This window comes from Babylonia areolata, chromosome 9, assembly GCF_041734735.1.
Source record: "Babylonia areolata isolate BAREFJ2019XMU chromosome 9, ASM4173473v1, whole genome shotgun sequence".
In the NCBI taxonomy this organism is placed as follows: Eukaryota; Metazoa; Mollusca; class Gastropoda; order Neogastropoda; family Buccinidae; genus Babylonia; species Babylonia areolata.
The window spans coordinates 10,029,810-10,039,809 of NC_134884.1; the positions used below are offsets into that span (position 1 = coordinate 10,029,810).

Sequence of the window (10,000 nt, forward strand, 5' to 3'; positions counted from 1 at the left end):
AAGGGGGAAGAATAAAAGAGAGAGAGAGAGAGAGAGAGAGAGAGAGAGAGAGAGAGAGATACAGAGAGATACAGAGAGATACAGAGAGATACAGAAAGACAGAGACAAACACAGAGACAGAGACGGACAGAGACAGACATAAAAACACACATTCCTTTCTCTTCTCTTCTCCACAGCTGGTGTTAAAATAGCCAGGTTAAACTTAGCCACGAAAATCAAGTGATAAACGTTTGGCTCTACACCACAAACAGACAGTTCCCACCAGAATAGCATACACTGGATCACGCTGGACCTGACTGACGGGCTAAGTGCAGGCTGAAGGAGTACTGGAAACCAGTGGTAATAGAAACTGTGATGGAAACGGGAAGAAGAGAGAGAAAGAGAGAGAGAGAGAGAGAGAAACAGGAGGACGAGGAAGAGGGGGAGAGGAGGAGGAGAAGGAAGAATATGAGAGAGAGAGAGAGGAAGGAGGGGAGGGAGAGAGGGGAATAAACAGAGATAAAGGGACAGATAAACTCACAGAGAGACGAAGAGACAGAGACAGAGCGAGGCAGAGAGAGAGAAACAGAGAGGGAGAGAGAGAGAGAGAGAGACAGACAGACAGACAGACAGACAGACAGACAGACAGACAGACAGACAGACAGACAGATAGAGACAGAGCGACAGAGACAGAGAGACAGACAGAGACAGAGAGACAGACAGAGACAGAGACAGAGACAAAGAGACAGACTGAGAAAGAGAGAACGAGAGAGACAGAGAGAGGCAGAGAGAGAGAGACAGAGAGGGAGAGAGAGAGAGAGACAGACAGACAGACAGACAGACAGACAGACAGATAGAGACAGAGCGACAGAGACAGAGAGACAGACAGAGACAGAGAGAACGAGAGAGACAGAGCGAGGCAGAGAGAGAGAGAGAGAGAGAGAGAGAGAGAGACAGAGAGAGGCAGAGAGAGAGAGAGAGAGAGAGAGAGAGAGAGACAGAGAGAGGCAGAGAGAGAGAGAGAGAGAGAGAGACAGAGAGAGGCAGAGAGAGAGAGAGAGAGAGAGAGAGACAAAGAGACAGACTGAGAAAGAGAGAACGAGAGAGACAGAGAGAGGCAAAGACAGAGAGGCAGATAAACAGACAGAGAGAGACACACAGAGAGAGACAGACAAAGACAGAGACAGACAGAGGCAGACAGACAGAGACACACACAGAGAGACAGACAAAGACAGAGACAGACAGAGGCAGACAGAGAGAGACACACAGAGAGAGACAGACAAAGACAGAGACAGACAGAGGCAGACAGACAGAGAGAGCGACAGAGAGAGAGAGATAGAGAGACAAAAACAGAGACAGACAGACAGACAGAGAAAGAGAGAACGACAGAGACAGAGAGAGGCAGAGACAGAGAGGCATAGAGACAGGAAGAGAGTGTTGTGGTGATGGTGCTGGAAGGATTTGTTCCTTTACTATCTGACGATGTTTCTCTCATTTCGTGGCGGGGTTCAGAACAGACCCAGTACGATTCATCTTGCCCACATCCTGCAGGGTAAACCACGGTTTCTTCTTCTTCTTCTTCTCCGTTCGTGGGCTGCAACTCCCACGTTCACTCGTATGTACACGAGTGGGCTATTACGTGTATGACCGTTTTTAACCTGCCATGTAGGCAGCCATATTCTGCTTTCCGGAGGTGTGCATGCTGGGTATGTTCTTGTTTTCATAACCCACCGAAGCTGACATTGATTACAGGATATTTAACGTGCGCATTTGATCTTCTGCTTGCGTATGCACACGAAGGGGCTTCAGGCACTAGCAGGTTTGCACATAATAATTATGTTGACCTGGGAGATCGAAAAAAAAATCTGCACCCTTTACCCACCAGGCGCCGTTACCGAGATTCGAACCCGGAACCCTCAGATTAAAAGTCCAACGCGCTTACCACTCAGCTATTACGCCCGTCGAACCGCGTTTTCATTTCTGTCGGCTAAATATCAAACTGCTGTCGGATTTCGATTTCTGCACTAATACACAGATGGACTGCGACAGACAGACAAACAGACGGGCAGGCAGACACATACGCGCGCGCGCGCACACACATACACACACACACACACAAACACACACATGAATAATATATGTATATCTATCTAGCTATCTATCTATCTATATATATATACTCTCACACATACACACTCGAAACGACGTATCTCATCAGAAGAGAAAAAAAAATGGTGGAAAAGAAAATTAAGCCCAATTACCACATCATTAACGCATCTAATTCCTGCAAATGTCTCTGGCATTGACCATTCGATCATTTCTTTCAGTAGAGGATTAGAAAATACGACAAAAATAGAATCATATAACTATATACAATATCTAAAGGTTCATGTACAGCTGCCCAAACAGTAAAAACAGCAACAACAACAACAAAATGACCACACGCAACTTGCAATTCCCGGACGCTACGGGGAAAAGAAGGAAAAGTTTGGGATTTTTTTTTTAATTAAAAAAAAAAAGTCCGATAAAAGCGCACAGTTATTGGGTTCTCCAGGAAAATCGACAAGAATGCAGAAGATAAAGAAAAAGCAAAAGACAACAGAATGAACTGTGAAAAAACCATGCAAAAACACATGTGATAAGTAAAAGGAAATTCCTAGGACATAGTTTCAAGAAGATGGGAATCCTCCTTGTATATGAGTGCATTATTCCTCACTATTTCCACAGGGAACAAATACATACGTACATAAAAAAACAACCAACAACACGTATTCACATACATATAAAGACACATCGATTGATATTCAGATACCTACATAAATAGATAAATACATACAGAGAGAGAGAAAGCAATACATACAAATACATACGCACATACAAAAATACGTACACAAGTATACACATACATATATAGACACACCGATCGATATTCAGATACATACATGAATAGATAAACACACACACACACACACACACACACACACACACACACACAGTGAAAGCGAGTCATACAAATACATACGCACATACAAAAATACGTACACATGTATACACATACATATATAGACACATCGATTGATATTCAGATACCTACATAAATATATGAATACATACACACAGAGAGAGAAAGCGATACATACAAATACATGCGCACATACAAAAATACGTACACAAGTATACACATACATATATAGACACATCGATCAATATTCAGATACCTACATGAATAGATAAACACACACACACACACACACACACACACACACACACACACACACACACACACACACACACACAAACACACACACACACACAGAGAGTGAAAGCGATTCATACAAATACATACGCACATACAAAAATACGTACACACGTATTCACATGCATATATAGACACATCAATTGATATTCAGATATCTACATAAATAGATAAATACATACATACAGAGAGAGAAAGCGATACATACAAACACGTACGCACATACAAAAATACGAACACAAGTATACACATACATATATAGACACATCGATCAATATTCAGATACCTACATGAATAGATAAATACACACACACACACACACACACACACACACACACACACACACACACACACACACACACACACACACACAGAGAGTGAAAGCGATTCATACAAATACATACGCACATACAAAAATACGTACACAAGTATACACGTATATATAGACACATCGATTGATATTCAGATACCTACATAAATAGATAAATACATACATACAGAGAGAGAAAGCGATACATACAAATACATACGCACATACAAAAATACGAACACAAGTATACACATACATATATAGACACATCGATCGATATTCAGAAACCTACATGAATAGATAAATACACACACACACACACACACACACACACACACACACACACACACACACACACACACACACACACACACACACACACACACACACACACACAGACACACACACACACACAGAGAAAGAGAGAGAGAGAGAGAGAGAGAGAGAGAGAGAGAGAGTGAAAGCGATTCATACAAATACATACGCACATACAAAAATACGTACACAAGTATACACACACGCATATATAGACACATCGATTGACATTCAGATACCTACATAAATATATGAATACATACATACAGAGAAAGTGATACATACAAATACATGCGCACATACAAAAATACGTACACAAGTATACACATACATATATAGACACATCGATCGATATTCAGAAACCTACATGAATAGATAAATACGCGCACACACACACACACACACACACACACACACACACACACACACACACACACACACACACACACACAGAGAAAGAAAGAGAGAGAGAGAGAGAGAGAGAGAGAGTGAAAGCGATTCATACAAATACATACGCACATACAAAAATACGTACACAAGTATACACACACGCATATATAGACACATCGATTGATATTCAGATACCTACATAAATAGATAAATGCATACATACAGAGAGAGAAAGCGATGCATACAAATACATACGCACATACAAAAATACGAACACAAGTATACACACACATATATAGACACATCGATCGATATTCAGAAACCTACATAAATAGATAAATACATGTACACAGAGAGAAAGCAATACATACATACACATCATATCAAATCACATCTGTGCGAAAATCCGAATACATATCAGAGGCGCATCAAAACATCCTTCAGTTGTCAGCATATCAGTTCAACGCGCTCACGTACAGAGGATAGTGTTTCAAGTGTCAGCTTCTTTATATCTCGCGTCACTCTCATTTCCCGTTGCTTCGGTGTGTGTGTGTGTGTGTGTGTGTGTGTGTGTGTGTGTGTGTGTGTGTGTGTGTGTGTGTGTGTGTCTGGCCAAGCCATTGTTTTTGCTTGGTTTTTTTTTTCAGCAGTGTTTTTTCCATATTTTCTGTGTGTATTTGTCCATTTGCTTTATTTTCCGTTCTGATTATCTAATGGTATCAATGTTTTCTAGTTCATGATTTTTTTTTCGTTTTTGTTGATTTAATTTGTCTATTTTATGTTGAAATAATTGGGGTGTCTGTCTGGTTATATTTCATAATTTATAGGAATAATCATGTTTGTGTTATCGAATTCCCTCTGCGTGCGCGCATTTGTGTAGGTGTGTGTTTGTATATCATTTTGTGTGTGTGTGTGTGTGTGTGTGTGTGTGTGTGTGTGTGTGTGTGTGTGTGTGTGTGTGTGTGTGTGTGTGTGTGTGTGTGTGTGTGTGTGTGTGTGTAGTCCCCCCCAATTTTCTCACTCCCCGTCCTTCTCTTTATTCCCTCCTACCCCCCAATATATATATATATATATATATATATATATATATATATATATATATATACATACATACATACATACATACATACTTACATACAGATACATTGAACCATTCACCCATGTCATCGTCTAACATCACTGACAGTGAAAAAGACGCTAACCTAAAGAACGAACCATGTGATGAGGACCTCCTGGCCAATGACATTAAAGTGTCCAAATGTCAAGTCTCTCTCTCTCTCTGACATAAATACATGCACACACAGATACAAACGACGCACACATACACGTGCAACTCACGACACAGACACACACACACACAGACATACACACACACATACACACACACATACACACACACACAACACAACACACACACACACACAGACACCACAACACACACACACACACACACACACACCACACACACACACACACACACAAACACACACCACAACACACCACAGCAAACACACACACACAACGCACACACACACACACACACACACACACACACACACACACACACACACACACACACACACACACACACACACACACACACACACACACACACACACACACAACACACCACAAAACAGCACACACACACCACACCACACCACAACACAACACACACAAAACACAACACAACACAACACACACGCTCTCACACACACACACACATAACACAGGCACGAGAAAATTCGTATATCAAAATTGTGTATGATGATATGCTTACAGAGGAAACAAAACAGCGAACATGGATTAATTTCGTTGAAATTATATTACAGAATCTTGGTTTAGGACACGTTTGGAATAATCAGTCAACATTCAATATTCATAGACTTAGCCACGTTATAATGAATAAACTAGAATATGGATATGTTTTATTCTGGAAGAGAAACAAATCTGAAAATAAATCTAAACTACTATTCTATAATAAAGTTACTCGTGAATACAGAACCGAGCCTTATTTGCTTGAAGGATATCTTAATTATAATCAAAAACAATCATTGTGCAAATTAAGAATATCCTGTCATGATTTAGCAATAGAAAAAGGCCGATATTTCAACATTCCAAAAGAAAGGAGACTATGTTTACAATGTCAAACAATAGAGGATGAATTTCATTTCTTAGATGACTGCGAATTATACAAAGAAATTAGAATAGAATTCATACAAAAAATTCAAAATTACATTCCAAATATTATTAAACCCAGTCAGCTAATACTGGAAGACAAACTTGTGGGACTGTTTGGGAAATTTGTCAGTAACTGCTGTCAAAAACGCCATAGCGTGCAAGAGTGATTCAATGTCTTGTTCAGCATTTTTTTTTTTTTTTTTTTTTTTTTTTTTGTGCGTGGTTTCATGTAACTTTGCATGCGTGTCTTATAAACCTTGTTCAGGTTTAACTGACATTAAAATTGATTCTGAATTCTGAAAAAAAATTCTGAAAATTCACACACACACACACACACACACACACACACACACACACACACACACACACACACACACACACACACACACACACACACACACACACACACACACACACACACACACACACATACACACTCACACACACACAAACACACACATACACTCACACATACAAACACACACACACACACACACACACACACACACACACACACACACCACACCACACCACACCACAACACAAAACAACACACACACAACACACCAGAAAACAACACACACACACCACTCACGCGAGGGTCAAACAAGGAGCAGACAAGCTCCCAGCTGTCCAAGGCAGGGAAAAAGGCAGGTGCTTGCTGAACAGCCTCTCACCGGGGGGGCTCGTCGTCAGCTCTGGCGTCGACACGGACGACGATGAAGCTGACGATGACGTCACAGCCGACGTCGACGACGACGACGTGGTGGAAAACGACGACGACGACGATGACTGTAAGACCTCGGAGAGAGAGGCGAAGATCGGAGAACGCGGTGACGAAGTGTGCAACGGCGACGATTCTCCATCGGGAGAGGAGGAGAAGGCTTTGGGCCAGTCCTGCCCAGAAGAGGAGGAGGAAGAAGAGGAGGAGGTCGAGGAGTAGGAGGAGAGTAATAACGTGGGCGTGACGTCAACCTCTGACGTCAGCAGTTCAATGCCGGCGTGGTCCGAGCGGGGAAGGTCGGAGGTCGGGTCGGCGAGGGGAGAGGAGGGGGTGGTCTGGACAGGGGAGGGAGGGAGGAGGGGAGGCGGGGAGGGGCGGTGGGGGTGGCAGCGGTAAGGCGAGGGCCAGGAGGGGAGGTCCGGGGGCCGTTCTCCTGCGTTGTACGTCAGCATGGCCACGCCCTGCACCTCCGTGACGTCACGGCCACTGCTGAACGTCACTGCAACACACGTCATCGTCGGTGTGAACAGGAATGCTTTATTCAGATTGTAGGCCTTAAATCACACACGCACACACACACACACACACACACACACACACACACACACACACACACACGCACGCACGCACACACACACGCACGCACGCATACACGCACACACACACACACACACACACTCTCTCTCTCTCTCTCTCTCTTTACTACAACTGGTGAACAACAAATAACCATGAATTCTATAAAATAATATTAAGAGACCACAGTGCGTAGCCTCCTGCCTGCTTGCATTTTTCACCGAGATGGGAAACACATGTCATCGGATTTGTCTGTTTCTCTCCGCCTGTCTGCCTCTCTCTCTCTTTTTCTCTCTCTCTCTCTTTCTCTTTCACCCTCTCTCTGTCTCTTCCCTTCTCGCTTTCCCTTTGTCTGTCTGTCTGTCTGTCTGTCTCTCTTTCTCTCTCTCTCATTCAGCTGAAGCCTGTCAACCTGTGTCAATATGGTCCATGGTCTTTTAGAAGAAGAAAAGGCCACTGTTCTCTGTTTGTCTCTGCATGTCTGGTTTTTTTTTTTCTTTCTATCTTTTTTGTTTGTCTCTCTCAAGAAACACATGTTATCATCCCAGAAGCAGAAGAAGACGTCCGATAAGAGAGAGCGAGCAAGCAAGAGAGAGAGAGAGAGAGCGAGAGCGAGAGACAGAGAGCGACAGAAAGACAGACACAGAGTGAAATATCCGCCCACTAACCATTGGTTAAAGTACATGTGTGGCTGTTGAAGAAGATGAAGTTCTATTATCTGCTAAAATAGGAGGAGGAGGAAGATGTGAAGGAAGGGGAGGACAAGGAGGAGGAGGAAGAAGAGGAGGAGGAGGGGGAGGAGGAGGAGGAAGAGGAGGAGGGGGAGAGGAGGAGTAGGAAGAGGAGGAGGAGGAGAGGAAGAGGAGGAGGGGGAGAGGAGGAGGAAGAGGAGGAGGAGGAGAGGAAGAGGAGGAGGGGAGAGGAGGAAGAAGAAGAAGAGGAGGAGGAGGTGGAGGAGGAGGGGAAGGGGGAGGAGGGGGAGGAGAGGAAGGAGGGGAAGGAGGAGGAGGAGGAGGAGGGGAAGGAGAAGGGGGAGGAGGGGAAGGGGGAGGAGGGGAAGGAGGAGGAGGAGGAGGAGGGGAAGGAGAAGGGGGAGGAGGGGAAGGGGGAGGAGGGGAAGGAGGAGGGGAAGGAGGAGGAGAAGAAGGAAGAGGAGGAGAAGGGGGAGGAGGGGAAGGAGGAGGAGGGGGAGGAGGGGAAGAAGGCAGAGGAGGAGGGGGAGGAGGGGAAGAAGGAAGAGGAGGAGGAGGGGGAGGAGGAGGAGGAGGAGGAGGAGAGGGAGGAGGAAGAGGGGGAGGAGGGAGGAGGAGGAGAAAAACACTATCAGAGAAGAATAAGGGAGTTATTGAATTTCTTACGATGGTTGACAAGTGGGTGATTTGTTTGTCTTGGGCGTTGAATGCAAACATTTTATCTGTAGCATTTCTGCCTGTGTGGCTGTCTGTTTGTCTGCCTGTCTGTTTATCTGTGTGTCTGATTATCACTCCATCTCAGTGTGCTGTCTCTGTATCTTCCCCCGCTTACAACACACACACACACACACACACACACACACACACACACACATACACAGGCACACACTTTTTTTTTCTAACTTAAATCTAAAACTGTGTGAGAAGACATTGTGACAATAAAATAGAATAAAATAAAACAAGATAAAACAAAACAGAATATAGACGGGCGCAATAACCGAATGGTTAAAGCGTTGGACTTTCATTATGAGGGTCCCGGGTTCGAATCTTGGTGACGGCGCTTGGTAGGTAAAGGGTGGACATTTTTCCGATCTCCCAGGCGCAGACCAGCTGTGCCTGAACCCCCTTTGTGTGTATACGCTGGCAGAAGATCAAATACGCACGTTAAAGATCCTGTAATGCCTGTCAGCGTTCGGTGGGTTATGGAAATAAGAACATACCCAGCATGCACACCCCAGAAAACGGAGCATGGCTGCCTACATGGCGGGGTAAATAAACAAAACGGTCATATGTCTGTCTGAGTGAGTATGTGTGCGTTCCTGAAATCTGATTGAATGACACAGGAAACGAATGATGAGCGCTCAGTGGCAGCCGTCAGTCGGCTCTACCCAGGTAGGCGGCCTGTTGTACAAATGACCCTGTGTTTGTAAAGCGCTTAGAGCTTGGTCTCCGACCGAGGATAGGCGCTATATACGTATCCATAAAGATGGGTGGCGCTGTACCGGGATGACGCCTACTCCCAGGGGAAAGCATCACGAATTTCGCACAGAGAAGTATGTTGTGACATACAGTAGTAATAC

The 10,000-nt window shown here is 44.0% G+C and overlaps 1 protein-coding gene across 1 annotated transcript in view; it reads right to left on the reverse strand.

Annotated features, from left to right (window-relative positions):
• Positions 1–10,000, reverse strand: part of LOC143285946 (uncharacterized) — a 124,886-nt gene that overhangs the window by 112,775 nt on the left and 2,111 nt on the right. Inside the window, exon 2 of the mRNA XM_076593397.1 lies at positions 7,027–7,654. Within this exon, the coding sequence (XP_076449512.1) occupies positions 7,027–7,654 (628 nt within the window). The remainder of the gene's footprint in view (positions 1–7,026; positions 7,655–10,000) is intronic.